Genomic DNA, 27,451 nt, shown 5'->3' with positions numbered 1-27,451 from the left:
GGTGGAGGGGTGGGGGGCGGAGCCAGGGACCTGTGCAGCCGCTGGGAGATGTGGCAGGCCTAAGGCCGGAACTGAACTTGGACCTGGGGTGCAGGGGCGTCGGGGTGGTCGAAGAGGAAAGGCCAGGTCCCTCGCCGCGGTTGGGACTGGACTGGGGGCTGAAGAGAGGGCGGACGCCCGAGGCTGGGCAGCGAAGGGGCGGGGTCTCGGCTGCAGGGGTCCGCAGGGGCTGGGTGACTCCGGGCCTCGGCCAACCCTGGGTCCCAACGGCCAACGGGCTGTGGCCTCCGCACGTCCCGCCCCCGCCACTCGCTTCAGATCCTGCTGGTCTCAGCGTCCGGGTCTGCCTGCCTCCCGGCCTCTCGATGTCTCTGTCTTCCTCCTCCTTCACTTTTGGTGGTTTGTTTTCGTGCCCGCAGTCTCCTTCTCCTGCCTCCGTCTCTCTAGCCTTGGTCATTCTCCCAGGCTGCGGTGCCCGAGACCAGAGAGCCTGCCTCCGCGCCCAGCCCTGCTGGAGAGAGACGAAGGAACCGGGCCCTACGCAGGTGAGCGGGTCTGGGAGGCCAGGGCGCCCCCGGAAAGGGGACGACTTCGGCAGCACCACCTGGGCTTAGGAAATCCAGTCTTGGGAGAATATTGAGTCAGAGCCACCCAGTCGGTTAGCACCTCAGACAGAGCCAGAGAGTATTCTTGGCTAGTTCTATTTTTGTTTTCCTTCTACTGAAGCCAAACTTAAACCTGAGAATTAGCATTTTAGAGATGAAAGGGGACTGAGCCTGGGAAGATATTTCTTGGTAGAGAGAGAGGGGTCTGTGGGCCGCAGAGAGCCCTAACCTAGAACTGAAAAGGAGACCGGGTCTTGGTCGAGGTTTTGCTACTGACTCATTGAGTGGCCTTACATACGTTTATTTCTCTCCGTGGGTCTCAGTTTTCCCAACGGTACCATGAGAAGGGTTTGGACTACAGGATCTGCAAAAGCCTGACACGATGCTCCTTAAATATTAGTTGTTTAGGAGTGCATAAAATGAGATAGGGAGGTCTCCTTCTGGGGTTCACTGGAGGCTGACAGTTGCATTGGATTAATTGGGAGTGTGTGGAATTATATTGTTCTTAGCCTGAGAAATAGGTGGTATTACCTCCTTTCCAAGTGAGGAAATTGGCCAAAAAGTAAAGCAATTTGCTAGTATCAAAGCCAAGTCACATGTCAAAATCCATGCTACACTTCTCTCTCCCAGTAAGAGAGCAGGAAGGACTTGATTGAAAGGTGATTATATGGAGCAGCAATTAATAATATGAATTCTCTGCCAAAACAACTCTAAAGCAGAACTGTATCAGATTCTTCTTTGTCTCTAGTTCCCAGCATCTGATTTGTATGAAATAGTTTGGGTGTCAATGCCAGAGCCACTATCTGTATTAACACTGTCATCAACATGATCAGCATAATCATAATGCAAACTAGTGATAGTGACTGTCATTGTTGTACTGATAGCAAAGAAGTCATAAGTGAAATTGTGAGGACATCAAAATTTGTGATAAAGACTTTTACTTATGGTGCTTTGAAGTTTATAAAGCACTTTCCAGTGGTTCTTCATACTGATCATCTTAGGTAGGTATTATTATCTATTATTTTACAAGCAAGGAATCCAAGACCTAGAGAGATTAAGTGATTACCACAAAGTCACACAGTAAAGAAATAGAGCTGGGACACCAGTCCGGTCCCATATGACAAGTTGTGCTTCCCCTTTGATGCTTTTTCCACTTCCTCTCCCTTTTTCCTAGTCCGTCCTCCCCACTCTGTGCCTATCCTGTGTTCCATTCTTATCATCTAGAGAATCCTTGTGTTGGCTGATGATTAATAGTGTTGTATTAACTCATAATTGAAGTGTTAACTTGTAAGAGTTTAAAATATGCTCTCCCAGAGATGCAGGGGGATTTAAATTCTTTTAAGAAGGGGAGTTTTAATTGTGGTTGTTGTTATCATTATCATCATTATCCACAGATTTCAAGGAATAAAACTAGAATGTGCAGTGATTGACAGTCTAAAAATAATAATTGTCATACATTGAGCTCATACTATGTCATGGCCCTGTAACAGCCACTTAAACTTTTTTAACTTAATTCTCTCAACCACTCTATTGAATTTTATAAATGAGGACCCTAAAGCATAGAGAAGTTAAACAACATGCTCAAAGTCATATAGTTCTGGCCTGATCCAAGTCCTATGTTTTTAACCTTTATACCAGCTTGGCTCAGGGACTGATTTTTACTTAAAAGAAAGCCCGACTCTCCGTGACAGGAGAGCCTGACCTGGGGAGAGAGAGAGATGCTCTAGTATTGGGTGAAGACAGTTCACCCATGCCTTTCAGTTCTGCTATTAGAGCCCAGAACTGGAGCGAGGGGAGGCTTTTCTTCTGAACTCGGGAGACCAACTCCCTACACCCCTCAGGATAGTGGGCCATGGTTCTCTTTAAGTTAGAAATAGTGACTAAATGAATCCTTCATATGCTAGCTATGAAAGTGTGTCTTGATTGACACTAGGAGGATACAGCCAAAAGTAGTGTAACTTGCCCCTTCAGTTTATTGCCCACAAGGCTGCCTGAGAGATTGGTCTAAAATGCATACTTGATCATGCCATTCCTCTGCCAAAAACTCTTAAGTGGCTTCCTTATTAAGGTGTTTATAAACATCTTAATAAGGTGTCAAAGCCTCCCAGGATCTGGACTCTGCTAACCCCTTCAGTCCTATCTCTGCTCACAAATTTTGACCAGGATAATCATACTGGACTACTGAGATTCCCCACAGCTCACTGTCTTTTCTGTCACCCACAGGCTTTTCACATCCACTCTTTCTGCCCTCCTCCTTTTTATCCTTCAGTTGGCTTACCCACTATTTATCCTTTAAGATCCAATTCACCCATTCAGTCATTCAATAAATATTAGCCAAATGCCTATCAATTACCAGGTATGGTTCTAGGTGTAAAGTGTAGCAGAGGATAAAACACATATCCCTGCCCTTTACGAAGTGTCTATTTTGTAGTACATATTAAACAAGTATAATGTGGGGATAAATGGCATGGGAATAGAACAAGGAAAGGGGAAAAGGAGCACAGGGTAGTTGTCAGGGAAGGGCTCGCTGATTGGATGACATTTGAACAGAGTTGAAGGAGGTGAGGGAGTGAGGTCTATAGCTATCTGAAAGAAGAATATTCTAGACACAGAATATGAGGATATATGAGACAAGAGCTCCCTTGGCTCAGTTGTTAGCTCTCCAAAAATCTCTGCTGCCTTTTTCTGTCTTCCTGCATGCTCTCATGGTTTACTTCTGAAATAGCACTCATTACCTGATGTTGTAATTGTCTGTTTCCCTCACTAGAATATGCGTTTCTTGAGGGCAGGGGCCTCTGATTTCTGTCTCCTTATGGTCTGACTTGGAGTAGGCACCCAGAAATACTGATTAAATAAATGAATATGGTCTTATGGGCCTTGTTCTTACAGCCTGATAATTTTTTACAAATGACTTGTAAGACAGGGTTTGGATGACAGATGAGAGAGAGAGAAATAAAGCCTGGTCTGTCTTTCTGGCTTGATTCCTTTTTTGGGCTTCTGAGAAGTAGAACTGATTTTCTTTGGCAAATGTACCTAGAGACTTCCATTTTCAGGATTATGGTAGGCTATCTAACCTGTAAAATGGTGGATAAAATACTAAAAAGCCTTTATAGCCCAGCCGGAGTGGCTCACTGGTTGAGCGTTGACCCATGCACCAAGAGGTCACCAGTTCAATTCCCGGTCAGGGCACAAGCCCAGGTTGTGGGCCAAATCCTCAGTGGGGGGCATACAGGAGGCGGCCAGTCGATATTCTCTCACGTTGATGTTTCTGTCTATTTCTCCCTCTTCCTTTCTCTCTAAAATCAATATAGGAAAAAAAATTTTTTTAAAGTCCTTTATAACTGAATTTGCAAGAAAGTAAGAGAAATCCCCATTGGCCTAAAAACCAAGAGTAAACTGAAAACCAGAATAGTTATAGTTAGTTCCTTGACCTGATCTCAGCTGCCCTGGATGTTTGCTTATCTTATTACCTAGAAGCTTGGGCTTTAATAGACATGCTGTTACAGTGAATGAAACTATGGGCCTGCATGGGCTAGACTTTGGTTGGAATTGAGATCCATGCATGAAGTCATATCCCTTGAAAATCTACACCCTCTGATGGGGTGACTAGGAAAAAAATATTGCTACTGACACAGAGATAACAAAGAAGATTGCCTTTTATCCAACCACCAGTAGAGGGGAAAAGTTTCCCCAGAGAATTCTTAAACACGTACATTTCCTCATATGGATTTGGGTTTATATTTATGTTACTCGAATAGCCTCAGAACTCCTAGCCAAGAAATTGACGTTAGAAGCCATCCAGGCTGGTAATACCCCTGGATTCTTGGCAGAAGTATATGTAGAATCTTTGGAGAGACCTACCTGACACAGGCTGCATAGAATTCCCACAGAGCGTGGAGGACAGATTTGTTAAACAACAATGCAAATTGCTTGCTTGGTGATGTTGAGACCATGATAGTATTTTTATATTATAAAAAATAAATATCTCTGCCTCTCAGTGATCTCCAGAAATGGAATGATAGAACAGAACTTGTATACAAGCCAGCATTTGGATATGGATACACATTCAGCTGCCTCCTGTCCTTGCAGAGGTCATGGAAGAAGTGACATCATGCTCCTTCAACAGCCCTCTGTTCCAGCAGGAAGACAAGAGAGGAATCACCTACCGGATCCCAGCCCTGCTCTACATACCCACCACCAACACCTTCCTGGCCTTTGCAGAGAAGCGTTCTACAAGCAGGGATGAGGATGCTCTCCACCTGGTGCTGAGGCGAGGGTTGAGGACCGGGCATTCGGTACAGGTGACTTCTCATCCCAGATCTGGACCTGGGCCTCAGTTTCTCTCCACACTTGCTCAGAGCATTCAGAGTCTGGGCCTTTCCTCAGTGCAGGAAAAAACGCTGTGTAGGAGATAAAGAAGAAAAAACAATAAAAGCAATACCTCTGTGTACTTACTCTGTACCAGGGGCACATTGATTCTCTTAGCCATTCTGTGACATAGGAATTGTTGTCAGTCACATTTTATAGATGAAGAAACTGAGACTGAGAGTTTGCCACTTGCTCAAGATCACACAGCTATAATAAAGGAGTAGAAACAGGCTTCAGACTTGATCTCTGACTCCAGAGGCCTCTGTGGTTCATGTGTATGTCTCATTCACATTCTCTTTTATCTTGTAAGTCACCAAAAATAGTAAACATTGTTAGCCCAGGATTGCTGGTGGGGGATGCTTTACTCATTTTTATCTCATGCTTTATTCATTTTTATCTCAATTGTAGAATCTTGAAATTAGAAGAGTCATCAGCCCAATTTCTTTCCCAGTATAGAAATCTTGTGAATTCCATTGATAACTACTAATAGCTTAGTAGCTAAGAGCAAGGCTTTGAAGTCAGGCAAGACACCATTTATTGGCTCTGTGACCTTGGATACAGCTCTTTTCTGTTTCATCATCTGCAAAATGTAATTAATAATAGCAGCTACATAGTAGGAACTCAACATTAGTCATCTTCTATAAAGGGTCTGTTCACTCCTCAATAAGGAACTTAATCCTGTAGCCACTATTAACATTTTTGGGGAATAAGAGATCTATACTCCTCTATAATTACCCTTTGGTCTTGTTTTGCTTTCTGGGGTCATCAATCTATGTATAATAAAATTTCTTCTGCTGAGATTGCTCTTTGATGTACCTGAAAGTGGTGTTATACCTTCTGAGTCTTCTGTTTTCAGGGCTCAGCAACTTCAGTTCTTTTCGTGTCTTCTTTGGCCACAGTCTGGATTTGGTTTCTGGGCCCTTGAAAACTGATTACACTGGGATGTCAGTGTCCTTTTTCAAAGAATAGTACTCAGAATTGTAATTAAGACCCCAAAGATAGAGCCACCCTAGCAATGAGGTGGTTATCTCATCTTGTATCCTTTTTATGCACCCTAAGGTAAAGTAGCATTTACTTTTTTGATCCATCATAACACAGTTGACTAATAAATGTTAAGTAGATGGTCAGCTAAAACCTCCAAGTCTTTTCCACATTTGTTGTTCTTTTTTTTAAAAAAAACTTTCAATTGTGTTAAAATACATCCAACAAAATTTTCTATCTTAATCATTTTAAGTGTACATTATGGTATTGTTAACTATATCCACGTTATTGTACAACAGCTCTTAAAACTTTGTCATTGTGAACGACTGTAGTTATATACACATTGAACAACTCATTTCCCCTCCCCCAGCCTCTAGTAACCACTATTCTACTTTGTTTCTATGAATTTGATTACTTTAGGTATCTCATATTAGTAGAATCGTGCAGTGTTTGTCTTTTTGTGATTGGCTCCTTTCATTTAGAACAATGATTTTCAACTGGTGTGCCTCAAGAATTTTTATTTATTTTTTATTGTTGAAAGTTTTACAGATATGCCCTTTTTCCCCATTGACCCCCCTCCTTCCCGCTCCCATCCCCTCCTGCCTTCCCCAGCTTAATATTTGTGTTGATTGGTTGTGCATATATGCATATAAGTTCTTGGGTTTATCTCTTCCCATCCTTTCCACCCCCCAAACTCTGAGGTTTGTCAGTCTGTTTCCTACTCCCATGATTCTGAATCTTTTTTGGTCGACAGCTTATTTTGTTTGTGATGTTCCACAAATAAGTGAGATCATATGGTATTTGTCTTTCTCTGACTGGCTTATTTCACTTAGCATAATATTTTCCGGGTCCCTCCATGTCTCAAAGGATAAGAGACCTCTCTTTCTTACAGCTACATAGTACTCCATTGTGTAAATGTACCAGAGCTTCTTTATCCACTCATCTATTGATGGGCACTTAGGCTGTTTCTAGGTCTTAGGTATTGTAAATTGCGCTACTATGAACATAAGGGTGCATGTATTCTTCCTGATTGGTGTTTCAAGCTTCTTAGGATATATTCCAAGAAGTGAGATCACTGGGCCAAATGGCAGTTCTATTTTTAATTTTTTGAGGAAACACCATATTGTTTTCCATAGTGGCTGCATCAGTCTGCATTCCCACCAGCGGTGTACTAGAGTACCCTCTTCTCCACATCCTCGCCAGCATTTGCTGTTTGAGGATTTGTCGATGGCTGCCACTCTGGCAGGTGTAAGATGATACCTCATAGTCATTTTAATTTGCATCTCTCAGATAATTAGTGATGTTGAACATTTTTTCATATGTCTCCTGGCCATTTGTATGTCCTGTTTGGAGAAGTATCTATTCAGGTCCTCTGCCCATTTTTTAATTGTATTATCTTTCTTGTTGAGTTGTATGAGTATATATTTTAGATATTAACCCTTTATCCGATGTATTGCTGGCACATATGTTCTCCCAGAGAGTGGGTTCCTTTTTCATTTTGATGTTGGTTTCTTTTGCCATGCAGAAGCTCTTTACTTTGACGTAGTCCCATTTATTAATTTTTTCCTTGACTTCTCTTGCCCTAGGCAATGTATCAGTGAAAATTTCATTACGTATGATGTATGAAATTTTTGCCTACATTTTACTTCTAGGATTTTTATGGTTTCACAGGGTACATTTAAGTCTTTTATCCATTTTGAGTTTATTCTTGTGTATGGTGTAAGTTGATGGTCTAGTTTCATTTTTGTGCATATAGCTGTCCAATTTTCCCAACACCATTTATTAAAGAGGCTGTCTTTTCTCCATTGTATGCTCTTGCCTCCTTTGTCGAATATTAATTGTGCATACTGTCTTGGGTCTGTATCTGGGTTGCTGCAAAAATTTATAAAACATGCAATACCTGACTATTTGGTCAGGGGCACTGACCTCTTTTCCCTTAAACTGCCAAATTTAAAAATGACAACAGCCAACACAATAGTTGTCTGGTGTGAAGGAATCAAAATTATACCTTTTTTTTTTATCCTCACCCAACGATACTTTTCCATATTTTGTTCAGATAGAGTGGGAGGGAGAGAGAGAGAGAGAGAAACATTGACGTGAAAGGGACACGTCGAGTGGTTGCCACCTGCACGACCCAACCAGGGCCGGGGACAAACTGCAACTGAGGTACGTGCCCTTAGCGGGAACCGAACCCAGGTCTCTCTGGACTGCAGGCCGATGGGCCAAATCAGCCAGGGCAAAATTATACCTTTTTTTGTCAGATTAGCAAAAAATATATTTTGTGTGTGCTACCGAATTTTAATAATTAGTTTATGTGTGCAATGAGATGAAAAAGGTTGAAAATCACTGATTTAGAATAATATCCTCAAGTTTCATGTTATAGCTTAAGGCAGGATTTCCTTCTCTTTAAAAGGCTGAATAATATTCCATTGTATGTTTGTCCATTCATTGGTGTATCCATTTTGTTTATCTGTTCTTCTGTTGATGGAAACTTGGGTTGCTCCCACCTTTTGGCTATTGTGAATAATAATGCTCTATGAACATGGTGTGCAAATGTCTCTTTGAGATGTTGCTTTGAATTCTTTGGATATATATGTAGAAGTGGAATTGCTGAGTCATATGGTAGGTCTATTTTTAATTTCTTTAAATTACTGGGCAGGCTAGTCATTGGGAAGTCAGAAGTTCAGTCATCCTTAGTAGCTGAGAGGAGAAAATGATTTGGGCCAGATATGCCTAAAATAAAGTTTACATGAAGCTAGAAGAAACAGTAAAGATGAAAGCATTAGAATCCAAATGATCTCAACCACCTGCAGCAATGAAATATAAACAAGCTGAGGATTGACAGAGTTGACAGGGATAAAACAAGTCTTGGGCCCTGGCCTGTTTGGCTCAGCGGTTAGAGCGTCCACCTGCGGTCCGGAAAGACCCGGGTTCGGTTCCCGCTAAGGGCACGTACCTCGGTTGCAGTTTGTCCCCGGCCCTGGTTGGTCGTGCGGGTGGCAGCCACTCGATGTGTCCCTTTCACATCGATGTTTCCCTCTCTCTCCCTCCTACTCTGTCTGTACAAAAAATGGAAAAATGTCCTCGGATGAGGATTAAAAAAAAAAAAAAAAACAAGTCTTGGCTTACTGTTTTCTACAGTGAGTGCACCATGTTGTGATCCCATCAACAGTGCCCATGGGTTCCAATTTCTCTGTGTCCTTGCCCATACTTATTTTGTGTGTTTTTTAAATAGTAGTTATCCTAATGGATATGAGGTGATACCTCATTGTAAATTTGATTTGCACTTTCCTAATTATTAATATTGTCGAGTAATTTTTTATATACTGTTGGCCATTACATTTGTTTTCTTTAATCGTGTTTTTCCATCCAGATTTTTAAGCCAAGACTTGTTTTATCCCTGTCAACTCTGTCAACCCTCAGCTTGTTTATATTTCATTGCTGCAGGTGGTTGAGATCATTTGGATTCTAATGCTTTCATCTTTACTGTTTCTTCTAGCTTCATGTAAACTTTATTTTAGGCATATCTGGCCCAAATCATTTTCTCCTCTCAGCTACTAAGGATGACTGAACTTCTGACTTCCCAATGACTAGCCTGCCCAGTAATTTTTTCCCCTTCCTGTTCCTAAAGGGAGTAGCAATGCTGATGGATTTCTTGTATCTTACTGGATCCTGCTCAGGGTTCTTCATCTGAGCAATATTTATTATCCAAATGAGTTTGCAGCAGATGAGTTATTTCTCATCAGCAACACACATTCAGTGCTGTCTTTAAAGTTGGTATCCACACAGGGTGCTGAAGAGATGGGGGCTCTATCCTCAGAGCAACAATAGGAAAGTAAATATGCTCCCCAGGCCGCTTCTTGGCACTTGAGAGGGAGCGTAGCCTCTGGGCATTGTTTATCTAGAGTATTGCTTCTACCTGAGGGGGGGGGGGGGGTTGTAATCCTTCCCTTCACTCCTCCCTTTCATTCTTCCCTCCCTCCTTCCCTTCTTTCTCCTTGCCTCTCTCTTCCATTTTTCTCTTTCTTCTTTCTTTCTCTGTCTTTTCCTTCTTTCTTCAAACATTTATTGAGCAGCTACTATGTACCAGGCATTAAATCAGGGGGCGGGGGGCAATTTGTGGAGGGAGGTGATACAAAAGTGGACAGATTCTAGCCTCTTTATGAAGAATTTGCACTACTGAATTGCATAGAGAAAACAGAGCTTTGTATAGCTGTCCAGAACTCCCATCAGAATCATTGAAGTGTACAAGGTAGGTCCACCCAGAGTAGGGTATTTCCTTAGAAGAAGTTCACATGCATTTGAGGATCAGAGAAGCTATTGTGTGGGCCATGGCATTTAAGCTGATTCTAGAAGTGAGTGGGTTGAAGGTGAGCAGAATCAAAGGTTTCTCCCTGGATTCTCCACATCTAGAAATGATCTTTTCCTTCTCTGACATCCACAGAGCTTTATCTCCTCTCTCTGATCGTATTTGTGGCCATGGAGTCTATTCTGTGGGTTCCTTTCCTCTCCTCTGGGCAGGCTGGCTGCCTCCCTCCCACTGGTGGCCTCCTGGCCTTTGATTCCCTGAGAGTTACAGGGAACTGAGGTCCTGCCTCTAGAGGTTTAAAATACAGACAGATGGTGATGTGAACTTTTCATGCACAGAGTTTCCAGAGAGTAGCAGTGCCATTTGGGAGGATTTAGGAACCAGTCTCCAGTTAGTTAGCAATCAGGGAGAGCTTCTTGGAGGAAGGTGGGCTTCTAGCCTATAATTACGTTGACTTTGGTACATATGTTTGAAGTGTTTACATTGCACAAGGCACTCTGCTTTAGAACTGGCTGCTCCAGAGGTAGAGACTGGTTCAAGGAGAGCCTGAATGATCTTGAACCAGAAAACTTCTGTAGGATGGGAGTTAGCATGAGGTCCTTATGATTTTGAGAATCTGTCATCTGAACTTTGCCTAATAATATTTTTTGCCCATTTATATAGGAATTAAAATTGTAAAACTTATTTTTTGTTAGTTAATTCATTTATATGGCTGAAAAATTAAAACAGTATACATCCCATTCCCAGTCTTCTACCTCCTCTAGGCAGTCACTGTTGTTTCTTATGTATCCTCCTAGTGCTGCTTCATACAGAAACAGAAATACAAGTATTTATCCTTAATACTACATGTTAAAACTTTTTAAAGTGAAATGATAATGCTTATACAGAAAACATAAGACATAACATAAATGTCAAATGCACAAAACATAAATGTCAGCTCTGAATTGACAGCCAACACTTGTGCCTTTACCGTTCAACTCAAAAATAGAATATTGCTAGCACCTTAGAAGCTTCTTATGTCTCCTCTCTCCTTCCCAGAGGTAATTACTATCCTGATTTATAGCTCTTGAGTTTTGTTTTGCTTGTTTTTAATCTGTGTGTTCCTTTTTAAAGTTCATTTTTTAATTACAGTTTACATTCAATATATATGTATATATTTTAGTATGTCTTTATTGATTTTTTAGAAAGAAAAGAAAGGAAAGAGAGAGAAAAACATCAATGTGAGAGAGAAACATTGATCGGCGGCCCCCTGCACACCCCCTTCTAGGGATCAAGCCCATAACCCGGGCACATGCCCTGACCAGGAATTGAACTGGGACCTCTCAGTCCATGGGACAATGTTCAATCCACTGAGCCACACCGGCTGGGCTCAATATTATTTTGTATTAGTTTCAGGTATACAGCATAATGGCTGGACAATCATATAATCTGTATATCCTTTATGTTTGGCTTTTTTGTTCAATATTATATCCTTGAGGTTTATCCAAATTTGGTTTACAGCTGTGATGTGTTCATTTTTATTGTTACATAGAATTCCATTGTATGACTAGACAACAATTAATTGATCCATTCTACAGTTGTTGTATATTTGGGTTAGCTATTATGTGTATAGATAATGTCGCTCTGAATATTCTCCTGTGTGTTTTTCAGTACTATGTGCATGTATTTTTGTTGTGTTTATGTCTAGAAATGGAATTACTGGATTACAGGATATATTGATGTCCCACTTCAGTAGATAATACCAGATGAATTTTTAGAGTAGTGACTGTGAGGGCTGGTCTACTTCAGTTTCACCCTTACTCCTGGGATTTAGCCTTTAAGGTTCCAACTCAAAGCACAGTGCCTTACCAGGGCCTCTGTTTTTTGGTCCTCCTAGCCCCATATGTCTGTGAGGACTTGCTCAGCTTCTCAACCTTTTAGTTACCTCTTTTAGAATTATAGAGATACTCTGAGAAAAAGGGAGACTTGAAATACCAGGCCAAACTCTCTGAATGAACTTCTCTAGTTCTTGACCTCTGATTCTTCATTGCCTTGTTTGCTGTTTGGTGCTTTCAAACAGATGCTTTTGTTTTAATATTTTATCTATTCCAGCTTTCAGTGGAAGAGTTGGTTTAAGTTATTTAGTTTGCTATAACTATAAGTTCTTTTCCTTCACATTTCTTAGGCAAAAAGTAGCATCCCACATACAACATTCTGTATTTTGCTTTGTTCATTTAAACATATATTATGAAGATATTTACATATCGATATATAGAGGTTTTCCTTTTTCTTTTTTCACACTTTGCATTGTGTCTTAATTGACCCAGTCTCCTATTGATGAATATGTGGATTGTTTGCAGCATTTTGTTGTTTCAAGTAATGCCACAATGAGTAATCTGTTTTTAAATTTTTTTTTCAATTACAGTTTATATTCATTAATTTCAAGTGTACAGCATAGTGGTTAGACAATCATATACTTTACAAAGCATTCCCTTCCAATATTTCCAGTACCCACCTTGCACCATACATAGTTATTACGGTATTATTGAGTATATTCCCTATGCTGTATTTTACATCCCCATGACTATTTTGTAACTACCAATTTGTACCTCTTAATTCCTGCACCTTTTTTTTCCCTTTTAATCTTCATCCGAGGATATGTTTTTATTGATTTGAGAGAGAGGAAATGGGGGAGTGACAGAGATAGAAACATTGATGTGAGAGAAATATCCATTGGTTGCCTCCCATATGTACCCCAACCAGAGATTGAATCCGTACCCCTTTGGTGTATGGGACAATGCTCCAACCGAGCCACCTGGCTAGGGCCTCCCTTTAGCTTTTTCATCCAGTCTTCCAACCTTTCTCCCCCTCACAACCATCAGTTTGTCCTCTGTTTGAATTTTGTTTGTTCATTTATTTTGTTGTTTAGATCACATTTAAAGTGAAATCATATGGTATTTGTCTTTCTTTTACTACTTGTTTCACATAGCATAATACCCTCTAGATTCATGCATGCTTTTGCAAATGGTAAGATTTTATTCTTTTTTTTTTTTTTCCTTTATGGCTGAGTAATATTCTATTGAATATATATGTACTACAGCTTTTTTATCCACTTGTCTAAAGGTGGGCAGTTGGGTCGCTTCCATATCTTGGCTATTGTAAATAACGCTGCAATAAACATAGTGGTGTATATATTATTTCAAATTAGTGTTTTAGGTTTCTTTGAATATAAAACCAGAAGTGAAATGACTGAATCATAAGGCAGTTCCATTTTTAATTTTTTGAGGAACCTCCATACTGTTTTCTATAATGGCTGCACCAATCTGCATTCCCATCAACAGTACAGGTGGGTTCCCTTTTCTCCACATCTTTGCCAACACTTATTTGTTGATTTATTGATGATAGCCATTCTGACAGGTGTGAGGTGATATCTAATTTTGGTTTCAATTTGCGTTTCTCTGATGATTAGTGACATTGAGCATCTTTTCATGTCTGTTGGCCATCTGTATGTCCTCTGGAGGAATGTCTATTAAGGCCCTCTGCTCTTTTTAACTGGATTATTTTGGTGTTGAATTGTATGAGTTATTTATAATTTTGGATATTAATCCTTATCAGATATATCATTGGCGAATATGTTTTCCCAGTCAGTAGGTTCTTTTGGTTTTGTTGATGGTTTCCTTTGCTGCACAAAACCTTTTTAGTTTGATGTAGTCCCATTTATTTATTTTTTTGTTGTTTCTTTGGCATCAAGGAGATATATCAGAAAAAATATTGCTAAGAGACATGTCAGAGATTTTGCTGCCTGTGTTTTCTTCTATGAATTGCATCCTTGTGTATGATGTAAGAAAGTGATCTAGCCCTGGCCAGTTTGGGTCAGCAGTTAGAGTGTCAGCCTGCGGTCCAGAGAGACCCGGGTTCAGTTCCCGCTAAGGGCACGTACCTCAGTTGTGGTTTGTCCCCGGCCCTGGTTGGGTCGTGCGAGTAGCAGCCACTTGATGTGTCTCTTTCACATCGATGTTTCTCTCTCTCTCTCTCTCTCCCCCTCCCACTCTATCGGGACAAAAAATGGAAAAATGTCCTTGGGTGAGGATAAAAAAAAGTGATCTAGTTTCTTTTTTTTTTTTTTTCATGTATCCAATTTTCCCAATACCATTTATTGAATAGCCTGTCTTTACCCCATTGTATGTTCTTGCTTTCTTTGTTATATATTAATTGACCATATGGGCGTGGGTTTATTTCTGGGCTCTTTATTCTGTTTCATTGATCTATGTATCTTTTTATACCAGTACTATGCTATCTTGATTACTATAGCCTTGTAGTATAGTGTGATACCATGTAGCGTGATATCTCTGACTTTGTTCTTTCTCAAGATTGCTATAGCTATTCAGGGTCTTTGCTGGTTCCATATACATTTTTGGATTATTTGTACTAGTTCTGTGAAAAAAGCCATTGGTATTTTGATAGGAATTATGTGGAATCTGTAGATTGCTTTGGGTAGTTTGGACAGTTTTATGATGTTACTTTTTCCTGTCCATGAGAAGGATATATGCTTCCATTTATTTGTACCTTCTTCAGTTTCTTTCTATAGTGTCTTATAATTTTCCAACTATAGGTCTTCTACCTTCTTGGTTACATTTATTCCTAAGTTTTTTGTTTTGTTTTGTTTTGTTTTTGAGGCAAATGTAAATGGGATTGTTTTCTTAGTTTGCCTTTCTGATAGTCCATTGGTGTATAAAAATGCAACCCATTTCTGAATATCTATTTTGTATCCTACTTTACTGAATTTATTTGTTAATTCTATTAGTTTTTTAATTTACTCTTTAGGGTTCTCTATACACAGTATTATGTCACCTGCAAATAATGTCAGTTTAACTCCTTCTTTTCCAGTGTGGATGCCTTTTATTTCTTCTTATTGTCTGATTGCTGTGGCTAGGGCTTCAGGTACCATGTTGAATAAGAGTGGTGAATGTGGATATCGTTGTCTTGTTCCTGATTTTAAGGGAAATACTTGTAGTTTTTCCCTGTTGAGTACGATGTCAGATGAGGGTTTGTCATATATGGATGTTATTATTTTGAGATATGTTCCCTGTATTTCCACTTTGCTGAAAGTTCTTATTATAAATGGATGCTGGATTTAGTCAAATGCCTTTTCCTGGATTGTTGATATGATCATGTGATTTTTATTCTTTATTTTGTTTATGTGGTGTATCACACTAATTGATTTGTGAATATTGTACCATCCTTGCATCCCAGGAATTAAATTCCACTGTACCATGGTATATGATCTTTTTAATGTATTGCTGAATTTAGTTTGATAATATTTTGTCAAGGATTTTTGTCTGTTTATCAGAGATATTGGCCTCTAATTTTCTTTGTAGTGCCTTTTTTTTTTTTTTTTTTTAATCCTCACCCGAGGACATTTTTCCATTTTTTACTCAGATAGAGCGGGAAGGAGAGAGAGGAAGAAAGAGAAACATCGATGTGAAAGGGACACATCGAGTGGCCGCCACCCACACGACCCAACCAGGGCCGGGGACAAACTGCAGCCAAGGTACATGCCCTTAGCGGGAACCGAACCCGGATCTCCCTGGACCGCAGGCTCACGCTCTAACCGCTGAGCCAAACCGGCCAGGGCAGTAGTGCCTTTATCTGGTTTTGGAATTAGGATAATGCTGGCCTCATTCAATGAACTTGGGAAATCTTCCCTCCTCTTGAATTTTATGGTGTGGTTTGAGTAGGATAGGTGTTAGTTGTGTTTTTTTTTATATTGGTAAAATTCACCTGTGAAGACTTCTGGTCCAGGACTTTTGTTTTTGGGGATTTTTTAAAATTACTGCTTCTATTTCATTAGTTTTAATTGATCTGTTCAGATTTTCTTATTTTTTTATTCAGTTTTGGAAGATGTTTCTAGGAATTTATCCATTTCTCCCAGATTGTCCAATTTGTTTGTTATTTGTAATATTTTCTTATATTTGTTTGTATTTCTGTGGTGTTAGTTGTTACTTCTCTTTCAGTTTTTTATTTTATTTATTTAGATTTTCTCTCTCTCTCTCTCTCTCTCTTTTTTTGTGAGTCTGGTTAATGCTTATTCAACCTTGTTTATCTTTCAAAGAACCAGCTCTTGGTTTTATTGATCTTTTGTATGGTTCTTTTAATCTCTATTTTATTTATTTCCACTCTTTTCATTATTATTTCCTTCTGCTCTCTTTGGGCTTTGTTTGTTGTTCTTATTTTAATTCCTTTAGATATAAGGGTAGATTGTTAATTTGAGATTGTTCTTGTTTCTTGAGGTGGGCCTGTATTGCTATGCATTTCCCTCTTAGGACTGCTTTCACTGCGTCCCATAGATTTGGGGTATTGTGTTTTCATTTTCATTTGTCTCAGGGTAACTTTTGATTTCTTACTTGACTTTATTGCTCAGTAACATGTTATTTGGTCTCCATATGTTTGTGTGTTTTTCAGTTTTTTTCTTATAATTTCTAGTTTCATACCACTGTGGTCAGAAAAGATGCTTGATATGATTTTAGTCTTAAATTTATTGAGACTTGTCTTGCATTCTAACATGTAGTCTACCCTGAAAAATGCTGTATGTTCACTTGAAAAGAATGTATATTCTGCTGCTTTGGTGCGAAATGCTCTGAAAATATCAATTAAATACATTTGGTCTAATGTGTCACTTAAGGCTGCTGTTTCCTTGTTGATTTACTATCTAGAAGATCTGTCTATTTATGTCAATGGGATGTTAAAGTCCCCTACTATGACTGTATTACTGTCGATCTCTCCCTTTATGTTCATCAAGATTTGTGTTATATATTTAGGTTTTCCTATGTTGGATGCACAAATGTTTACAAGGGTTATGTCCTCTTGTTGGATTGACTCCTTTATTATGTCATATGCTTCTTTGTCTCTCATTTTAGCCTTTGTTTTAAAGTTTATTTTGTCTGATATAAGTATTGCCACCCCAGCCTCTTTTTCATTTTCAATTGCATGAAATGTCTTTTTTCATCCATTTACTTTCAGTCTGTGTGTGTCTTTTGATTTGAAGTATGTTTCTTGTAGACAGCATATATATGGGTCTTATTTTCTTATTTGTTCAGCTACCCTGTGTCTTTTGATTGGTGTAGTTATTCCATTTACGTTTAAAATTATTATTGATAGGTACATATTTATTGCCATTTTATTTTTTATAAGTGTGTTTCTCTCTTTTCCCCCTTTCTTCTTAAAGAAGTCCCTTTAACATTTCTTGCAACATTGGTTTGGTGGTAATGAACTCCTTTAGCTTTTTCTTGTCTGAGAAGCTCTTTATTTCACCCTCAATTTTGAAAGGTAGCCTTGCTGGGTAGAATAGTCTAGGTTGTAGGTCCATGCTTTCATAACTTTGAATATTTTATGACAGTTCCTTCTGACCTGAAATGTTTCTGTTGAGAACTCAAGTGACACTCTTTATGAGACATTCTTGTAGTAACTGTCTTTCTTTTGCTGCTTTTAAGATTTTCTGTTTGGCCTGGCTGGTGTGGCTCAGTGGTTGAGCATCAACCCATGCACCAAGAGGTTACCAGTTCGATTCCCAGTCAGAGCACATGCCCAGGTTGTGGACCAAATCCCCAGTGGGGGGCATGTAGGAGGCGGCCAGTCAATGTTCTCTCTTATCAATGTTTCTATCTCTCTCTACTTCTCCCTTCCCCTCTCTCTCTCTAAAATAAAGAAGGAAAAAAAATTTTTTTTTTCTGTTTGTTGCCTGGCTGTGTGGCTCAGTGGATTGAGCATTGTCCCATGCACCGAGAGGTCTCTGGTTTGATTCCCGGTCAAGGTACATGCCCAGGTATGGGGCGTGCGGGAGGCAGCCATTCAATGTTTCTTACTAATAGATGTTTCTATCTCTCTTCCCCTCTCCCTTCCTCTTTATCTAAAAAAATCAATGAAAATATATTTTAAAAAAATGTTTTCTGTTTGTCTTTAACCTTTTGCATTTTAATTATGATGTATCTTGTTGTGTGCCTCCTTGGGCTCTTTTTGTTTGGGACTCTCTGTGCTTTCTGGACTTTGTGTCTTTTTCCTTCACCAGGTTAGGGAGGCTTACAGTCATTACTTCTTCAAATGGGTTCCCAATCCCTTGTGTTCTCTCTTCTTCTTCTGGTACTCCTGTAATGCAGATGTTGTTATACTTGATGTTGTCCCAGAGGTCCCTTAAGCTATCTTCATTTTTTAAGTTTTTTTTTTTCTTCTTGCTTTTATGAGTGGGTATCTTCTGCTACTTTGTCTTTCAAATTGCTGCTTTGGTCCTCTTATTATCTAATCTGCTTTTGATTCCTATAGTGTATTATTCATTTCAGATATTCATTTCTGACTGGTTATTTTTTAATGTTTTCTATGTCCTATTTTATGTTTATTATCTCTTTGTTTAAGTTGTCACTGAGTTCATCCATCTTTCCCCTAAGCTCTTTGCGCATCCTTATAACCATTGTTTTGAACTCTGTATCTGGTAGATTGTTTGCCTCCATTTCATTTAGTTCTTTTTCTGGGTATTTTTCCTATTCTTTAATTTGGGGCATATTTCTTTGTCTCCCCATTTTGGTTGCCTCTCTGTGTTTGTTTCTGTGTATTAGGTAGATCTGCATATCTCCCAGTCATGGTAGGGTGGCCTTATGTAGTAGGTGTCCTGTGGGGCTCAGTGGCACAATCTCCCTGATCACCTTAGTAAAGTACTCCAGGAATGTCTTCTTTTGTGGATTATGCAAGCCCTCCTATTATAGTTTAGTTCTTTTTAAAAAATCCTCACCCAAGGATATGTTTATTGATTTTTAGAGAGAGAGAGGGAGAGAAAGAAAGAGAAACATCAATTTGTTGTGTCTCATACATACCCTGACTGGGGATCAAGCCCATAACCTAGGTATGTGCCCTGACTGGAAATTGAACCCACAACCTTTTGGTGTATGGGATTGCTTCAAGCAACTGAGCCACTTGGCCAGGACTGCAGCTTAGTCTTGCTTGCTATTTGCACATCTATGGGTGGGGTTCATTCTTGGGCTGGCTAACTATGAGTGTTGACCCTGACCACAGTATACAAGCTGCTGTGTGGGGGCTAACCCCATGAACTGAAATTCACCCCAGTAGGGTCTGGTACCTGCTGAGATCTCCCTTTGGGTGTGTTGCTTGTGGAGCTAATTGGATCATGCTCTGATGTCTGAAGCCTGCCATTGGGTGTGTTGGTTTGGGGCCTCTTTGGAGAGACTCAGGTGCAGGCCTATGTCAGATGCTGCCTGTGACTGGCCTTGGGCTTTCTATTAGGAGCTACAAAGCAATCCACAGTTTGTGGCTGCCTCTGCTGGATCTGGGTGTATTGGGGAGGCGCCAAGCTGCATACCAAGGCCAGCTTCTTCCAGCCCTGAGTCTGGGGGCAGGTCAGCAAAAGGCCCAAGGCACCCTGAAACCTGCCTTTGTTTGCTGGCTGCCTGTTAGACTCCATCACTGAAATAGCCCTTGGTAGTACGTGAGTTGTGTGAAGTAGGTTCTCACTCATTGAGTCACCTGGTGGGGGCAAGTGGTGTTCACCATGTTGATAGAGATTCAGACTTAGCACCAGTGCTGGGTCTGAGGCCATTCAGAAAAAGTCATAGGGTACACCAAGACCAGCCACCACCCACAGACCTTTGTGGTGGGGCAAGGACTCAAGAATTGTCAAGGTGAGGCCAGTAGAGTTCATCAGGCTAAAACAGATTAAAATTTGGCTGTGTGGAGGGAGGGCTGTGGTGCTGGTCTGGGCATGTGTGTGTGTATTGGGGAGTGGGGGTTGAGGTGGGAAATGGATCTCCTTGAGAGCCTTTCAGGCAAGTCTGCACTGCAGGCCCAGGCCGGCCATGACAGCAGACTCTTCCTCAGAGCATGAGCTTGACAGGGTGGGTCTGCAAGGAGTCGGGAGGGTGGGACTAGTGCATCCCCACAGGCTGATGCAGCATGGATGGGAGTGCTCAGTTTGGGAAAGATGGCATCTGTAGGTGGTACGGGAGAAAGACTCAGCACAGAGACAATGGTAGCTGTCCCTGTGGCCCTCTCCTTGAAGCCACACAACCCAGGCTCTCCCTGTATGACTTTAGTTTGCTCTGAGCTACTGTCCCTCCCTGCCAGAGCCCAGAGTGAGCCGTGGAAATGAGATTTTGTGCACTGAACATTTAAGAGGGTACCTCGGTTTCTCGCAGACTGATCTCTCCCAGGTGGATGCAGTTCCTACCGATTTCATAGCCAGATGTTATGTTCCTCTTCCTGACACTGGAGTTTTGGGTTAAGGAGCCTAGTGTGGGGTTGAGACCCCTTGTGCCTCAGGGGGGACCTTTGCAGCTGAGTTATTCCTCCTGATTCTCAACTACCACATCTGGTTTTAGGGCCAGCCCTTTTCATATCTCTGCCCTACCTACCAGTCTTGATGTGGCTTCTTCTGTAAATCTGGTCATAAGACTTCTATTCAGCTGTTCAGGTTGGTTATTCAGGTTGATTGTTCTATAATTTATTTGTAATTCCAGTTTGGTCCTGGGAAGAGGTGAGTGTAACTTCCCCTTACTTCACTACCATCTTTGATCTCCCACGCAGTGAGTAATCTTATACATACTTAATTTGATGAGCAGATATATCTTAGGATAAATTCCCAGAATTGGGCATGCTGGGAAAGAATACATGCATGTATAATTTTGATAGATACTACATAAGTGTTAAAAACTATTTTGCATTCCAGTTCATATTTGAGAGTGTTTGTTTTTTCACATTTTTTGCCAACAGAAGAGTTTTGTCAAAATTTATATGTTGCCAATTCACTAGATGAAAAATACTATCTTAATTTTAATTTGTTTTTCTCTTTTATATTGTGAGATTGAACATATTTTCATTTTTCTCTTTCTGTGAGTTGTCTGATCTTTCTCTTTGTTTATTTCTGTTGGGTTTCTGGTACTTTTCTTACCAATTTCTAATATTGTTTTAAAAATATATTAAGGAGATTAGGCCTCTCTTTGTAATATGTCTGATTAGGCATGATCTCATTTTATCTTTGCAACTATTCCTCTCTGAGCATGTTATCACATCCTTCATTTAACTGATGAAGAAACTGAAGTAAGAGAAGATTAAATAACTTGTCCAAGGTCACACAATAAGTGGTGAAGGCAGGGTTTGAACTAGGTATCTCTAACTCCATGCTTGAGTTTTTATTTATTTATTTATTATTATTATTATTTTTTATTATTTTTTTTATCCTCACCCAAGGACATTTTTCCATTTTTTGTTCAGGTAGAGTGGGGTGGGGAGAGAGAGGAACAGAGAGAGAGAAACATCGATGTGAAAGGGACACATCAAGTGGCTGCCACCCGCACAACCGACCAGGGCCGGGGACAAACTGCAACCGAGGTACATGCCCTTAGCGGAAACCGAACCCGGGTCTCTCAGGACCGCAGGCCGACGCTCTAACCGCTGAGCCAAACCGGCCAGGGCCATGCTTGAGTTTTTAATGACACTGTTGTGAATTGCCTCCCCAATGTAGTAGAGGACAAAAAAAAATTTGTCTTAAATTTCCCTTTATATGCCTAAAACTTCCATGTTTGTCTGCTTTGCTTTGTATTTCTTCCTTTTCTTCTGGAGATACAAAATTAGAATAATTTGATTTCTACCCTCAAAAGATTCATAGTTTAGAGAGGGAGCCAGTCACATAAGAAATATAATGTTATATAGCCCTGTCCAGTGTGACTAGATTGGTAGAGCATTGCCCTGTGCACTAAGAGGTTGCTGGTTTGATTTCGGGTCAGGGTACATGCTTGGGTTTTGGGTTTGATTCCCCGTAGGGGGCATGTAGGATGTAGTTGATCAATGTTTCTCTCTCTCGTCGGTTTCTCTCTCTTTCCATCTCCCTTTCTCTCTAAAATCAACAAAAACATATTTATATATATATATATAATTTATATAATAATTGCTGTAACTTCTGTATCTACAAAGAGAAAGCCTTTGGTACAGGATGGGACTTTCATGGAAGGCTTCTTAAAGGAGGTGACTTTTGAGTTAGGTTTTGGAGGGTGATTTGGGCATCTAGACAAAGTAAGGAAGAATGTTTCAGACAGAGGAATGTTTCAGACAAAGAATGTTTGAGAATTAAATGAACACTTGGGTCTTCACAATTTTATAGATTTCAATACCATTTATTTATTTTCTCTGAAAAGTTCCAATGCTTTTAATGAGCCTCATGTCTTCCTATTAGTAGCTCATTCCTTCTCTCTCTCCCTTACTCTTGTCTAGTGGGGACCACTAATGCCACTGACAGAAGCCACGTTACCTGGGCATCGGACCATGAACCCCTGTCCTGTGTGGGAGCAGAAGAATGGCTGTGTGTACCTATTCTTCATTTGTGTGCGGGGCCATGTCACTGAGCGTCAGCAGATTATGTCAGGAAGGAATGCTGCTCGCCTCTGCTTCATCTGCAGTCAGGATTCTGGCTGTTCATGGAGCAACGTGAGGGACCTGACTGAGGAGGTCATTGGCTCAGAAGTGAAGCGTTGGGCCACATTTGCTGTGGGCCCAGGTCATGGCATCCAGCTGCAGTCGGGGAGGCTGATCATCCCTGCGTACGCCTACTACATCCCTTACTGGTTCTTTTGCTTCCGGCTTCCATGTAAAGCCAGGCCTCATTCCCTGATGATCTACAGCGATGACCTAGGCACCACATGGCACCATGGCAGGCTCATTAAGCCGATGGTGACAGTGGAGTGTGAAGTGGCAGAGGTGACTGGGAGGGCTGGCCACCCTGTGCTGTATTGCAGTGCCCGGACACCAAACAGATGCCGAGCAGAGGCTCTCAGCACTGACCATGGTGAATGCTTTCAGAGACCAGCCCTGAGCCAACAGCTCTGTGAGCCCCCGCATGGCTGCCAAGGCAGTGTGGTGAGTTTCCGGCCCCTGGAGATCCCACATGGGCTCCAGGACCCTACTGGCAAAGATGCTCCTACCAGTCAGCAGAACCCTCTGCTGGACAGTTCCCTGAGGCTAGAGCTGGAAGCTGGAGCACTATCAGAATCCTGGCTCTTGTACTCACACCCAACCAGTAAGAAACGGAGGGTTAACCTAGGCGTCTACCTCAACCGGACCCCCTTGGAGGCTGCCTGCTGGTCCTCTCCCTGGATCTTGCACTGTGGGCCCTGTGGCTACTCTGATTTAGCTGCGTTGGAGGAGGGCTTGTTTGGGTGTTTGTTTGAGTGTGGGACCAGGCGGGAGTGTGAGCAGATTGCCTTCCGCCTGTTTACAGACCGAGAGATCCTGAGCCATGTGCAAGGTGACTGTGCCAGCCAAAACCAGCTGGCTTAGGATCCAACTTTCCACAGAAGGGAAATCATTAGAAGATAACCACAGCCAGGATAATGGAGGCCAAGATAACAGAGGTTACTGAAGCCTACAGGGAATCCCAAAACTTAATATTCTGCTCCCTACCTTTTTTCAGCTCTCCGGAGAACAAGATTTTACCATAGCCTCTGCAGTTGAAATAGCACTAAACTATGTGAATTGTGAGACCACGATATGATCTTCAGCCTGTCACTGGCTGGCTCTTGGATCTTGAACTCTCTGGGCCACAGGTCTCCATCTGTAAAATGAGAGGATTGGTTCTGTGATTTCTCTTCTTCCTCTCTCTAGGGAAGGCCGAGTGCCTGCTTGCTCTATGATCAGCAAGTCTTGGCTGCATATAGGACTCTGACCTCAAAATGGAAATCAGAGGACTCATCTTTTCAAATGACTCCCCCCTCATCCAAGTGTGAGGTTACAAGCAGGTATCATGTCATGAAGAAGGATCTGGATGGTTTGTTCAGTTTTTAATAGCTGAAGAGCTTTACATGCTACCCCAGAGGAACTGGGCAAAACAGTAGAATCAGGGAGTCACCTACCTACTTCAGCTTTGCAGCTCTGGTCAACCTGCCCTTCCTCACCCAGAAAGTGTTATTTCCTAGAGAGAAAATGAGAGGCTCGATACCCGTAGTCCGTATTGTTTCTGATGGCATTACTCCTATGAAAGATGAACCTAAAGTTCATTTATGGTTCCTGATGGGGAAAAGACATGGCTTAGGGCTTTAAAGCATTGGACAAAACTTCCCACAGTCTCTGCCCTCAAGGAGCTCACAGTTTATGAGGCTAGAATAGGGAGAAAATTAAAAAAATAAATGCAGCTGGTGGGTTAGTTTGTAGATGTTGGGCTTTAAGTTAGTGTAATGGTAGCTCATTGTCTTAGTTACATCTTTATTGTGCCTGGAATCATCTGCCCCAGGGCTTGCCCAGGCTGCTGGGTTTCCCCTAAGATTTTTTTTTTTTTGAATGTTGTCCTGGCCTACCTGCTCCATTTGCCAGTGGATAAGTCTCCACTCTTAGGAAGGTCCCTGGACCCTCCAAACCACTGAATCTGGCCTATTTGTTTGGCCCTACTGAAATTACTATTTGTGAAGTGGGGTGACACTTTAGTTTTGGGGCTGAACTGCCAGTACTGTGTATCTCAAATGATACCAGATTTGTTGCTCTTATTTTTTTTTTTTTTTCCTCACCCGAGGATTTTTTTCCATTTTTTTGTACAGATAGAGTGGGAGGGAGAGAGAGAGAGAAACATCAACGTGAAGGGACACATCGAGTGGCTGCCACCTGCACGACCAACCAGGGCCGGGGACAAACTGCAACCGAAGTACGTGCCCTTAGCGGGAACCGAACCTGGGTCTCTCCGGACCGCAGGCCGACACTCTAACCGCTGAGCCAAACTGGCCAGGGCGCTCTTTATTTTTTTGTTTGCAAATCTTTTTTTTTTTAATCATTATTGTTGAATGTATTACAGAGGTTTCTCATTTTTCCCCCATTGACCCCCTCCTCCCCACTTCCAACCCCCTCCGGCCTTTTCCCACCCTATTGTCTATGTCCATTGGTTATGCATATAAGTTCTTTGGTTTATTCCTTCCCACCCCCCAACCGCTTTGAGGTTTGTCAGTCTAGCAATGAATTTGTACTTCTTAATCCCTTCACCTGTTTTACCCATTCCCCCACCTCCCTCCCATCTGGCAACCAACAAAATGTTCTCTGTATCTATGAGAATGTTTCTGTTCTGCCTGTTCATTTTGTTTGTAGATTCCATTGTCGATAGATATGTATTTATTGCCATTTTGTTTGTTCATATATTTTATCATTTTCTTCAAAAAGACTCTTCATCATTTCATATAATAACAGTTTGGTGGTGATGAACTCCTTTAGCTTTTCCTTGTCTGGGAAACTCTATATGGCCATCGATTCTAAATGACAGCTTTGCAGGGTAGAGTAATCTTGGTTGTAGGTTCTTGCTTTTCATCACTCTGAATATTTCTTGCCACTCCCTTCTGGCCTGCAAAGTTTCTTTTGAGAAATCAGCTGACAGCCTAATGGGAACTCCCTTGTAGGTAACTAGCTGCCTTTCTCTTGCTGCTTTTAAGATTCTCTCTTTGTCTTGAACCTTTTGCATTTTGATGATGATGTGTCTTGGTGTGGGCCTCTTGGGGTTCATCTTGTTTGGGACTGTCTGTGCTTCCTGGACTTGTATGTCTGTTTCCTTCACCAAGTTAGGAAAGTTTTCTGCCATCATTGTTTCAAACAGGTTTTCAATTTCTTGTTCTCTGTTCTCCTTCTGGCACCCCCAAGATGCGAATGTTGGAACGCTTGAAGTTGTCCCAGAGACTCCTTACACTGTCCTCATTTTTTTGGATTCTTTTTTCTGTTCTGATTGGGTGTTTTTTACTTTCTTATATTCCATATCAATGGTTTGCTTTTTGGATTTACGTACTGTACTACTGAATCTGTGTAAATTATTCTTTATTTCAGTTAATGCCTCCTTCATTTCTGACTGTGCATCCTTCATTTCTGACTGGTCCTTTTTTATGCTCTTGAGGCCCTCACTAAGTTCACTGAGGTTCTCACTAAGTTAATTGAGCATCCTTATAAGCAGTATTTTGAACTCAGCATCTGTTAGGTTGCTTATCTCCATTTCACTTAGTTCTTTTCCTGGGGTTATGGTCTGTTCTTTCATTTGGGACCTGTTTCTTTGTCTTCTCATTTTGGCTGCCTCCCTGTGTTTGTTTCTGTGTATTACTTAACCAGAGGTATGGGGCTCTCTGAGACCAGATGCTGCTTGTTTGAAAGAATTTAGGAAAACTTGAAGCAGGATCCAAGACAGGCCAATCCTATGGTTAAGCAAATGGCAACAGCTTGGGTGGGCCTGAAAGTTGGGTGGGGCGGGGCCTCAGGGAGTCTCCAGGGCGGGGCTACCAGTGTGAGCCAGGTTGCTGGAGTCCCAGATATGGCGACTGTCTGCCGCCCCAGGGAAGGGCTCACCAAAGGAACAAAGGCCTCTGACAGCATATTTGTCCCTGAGAAGCCGCCTTTCCAGCCTTTGCTCCAGTGCCAAACAGCTCAGTTCTTCCCTGTATGTCTCTGGTGCCCCTTGAGCTGCCTCCCCTCCGAGCTTAGAGGGAGAGAGTCCGATAAGTCCATGCGTGGGCCCTTTAAGGAGCTGCCTGGGCTCCAGCCGCCTCAGCTTCCCTGAGCCTCAGTTCCTGCTGGTTTTTCCAGCCAGAAGTTATGGGGATTTCTCTTCCTGGCACTGGAACCCTGAGGGGGCACCTGATGTGGGACGGGGACCCCTCAGTCCTCAGGAAGGACCTTCCCAGCTGAGGGAACCTTTTGATTTTTATCCGCCACACGTGGGTGTGGGACCAGCCCGTCAGTCCGCCCCTCCTACCAGTCTGGATGTGGCTGCTGCTTTAATTCCGTAGTTGTGGGTCTTCCATTCAGCTTGATGTCAGGTGGTTTTGAATGATGGTTGTTCTGTAGTTTAGTTGTAACTTTGATGTGGTTGTGGGAGGATAGGATACCGTGTTTACCTACGCCGCCATCTTGGAAACGTTGTGTTGCTCTTATTTTAGATAATTTCCCCTATAGCCTGTTGTTGTGAGAGAAATCCTATCAGGAGAGATTTCTTTTTTTGTCCCTCTTAAACTGGTATATTAGCTAAATACAGGGTGGGACAAAAGTAGATTTACAGTTGTTCTTATGGAAAATAATACAGTAGTTAATAAATAATAATACAAGAATAAACTGTGTTTTGTGTACTCACAACTTTGCCCCACCCTGTATATGTGGCGCTAGGGAATGTCTTTAGTGGTAGAGTATAGCCAAGAATGCACCCGTTACA

At 41.5% G+C, this 27,451-nt stretch overlaps 1 protein-coding gene across 2 annotated transcripts; it reads left to right on the top strand.

Moving 5' to 3' along the window:
- Positions 1–274: 274 nt before the first annotated feature.
- NEU3 (neuraminidase 3) lies at positions 275–24,757 on the top strand. 2 transcript variants are annotated; one of them, XM_036260046.1, is made up of 3 exons: positions 447–545; positions 4,604–4,906; positions 22,510–24,757. In XM_036260046.1, exons 2-3 carry the CDS (start codon positions 4,700–4,702, stop codon positions 23,569–23,571), a joined length of 1,269 nt encoding a protein of 422 aa, XP_036115939.1. In that variant the 5' UTR covers positions 447–545; positions 4,604–4,699; the 3' UTR covers positions 23,572–24,757. The 2 variants fall into 2 exon arrangements, with proteins under 2 accessions (XP_036115940.1, XP_036115939.1); XM_036260047.1 differs by lacking the exon at positions 4,604–4,906 and having other exon boundaries at positions 275–545.
- The last annotated feature ends 2,694 nt before the right edge of the window (positions 24,758–27,451 follow it).

The sequence above is a fragment of the Molossus molossus genome, unplaced genomic scaffold (assembly GCF_014108415.1).
Source record: "Molossus molossus isolate mMolMol1 unplaced genomic scaffold, mMolMol1.p scaffold_m16_p_13, whole genome shotgun sequence".
Taxonomy (NCBI): Eukaryota; Metazoa; Chordata; class Mammalia; order Chiroptera; family Molossidae; genus Molossus; species Molossus molossus.
The sequence above is the reverse complement of the archived record's forward strand: the minus strand, read 5'-3'. Positions and strand labels throughout refer to the sequence as shown.

Bases quoted from the DNA above. Each gene is read 5' to 3' on its own strand.
- NEU3 (XM_036260046.1), top strand. From the start codon at position 4,700: ATGGAAGAAGTGACATCATGCTCCTTCAACAGCCCTCTGTTCCAGCAG. The intron at 4,907-22,509 runs GTGACTTCTCAT...ACTCTTGTCTAG, and splicing joins GGACCGGGCATTCGGTACAG to TGGGGACCACTAATGCCACT.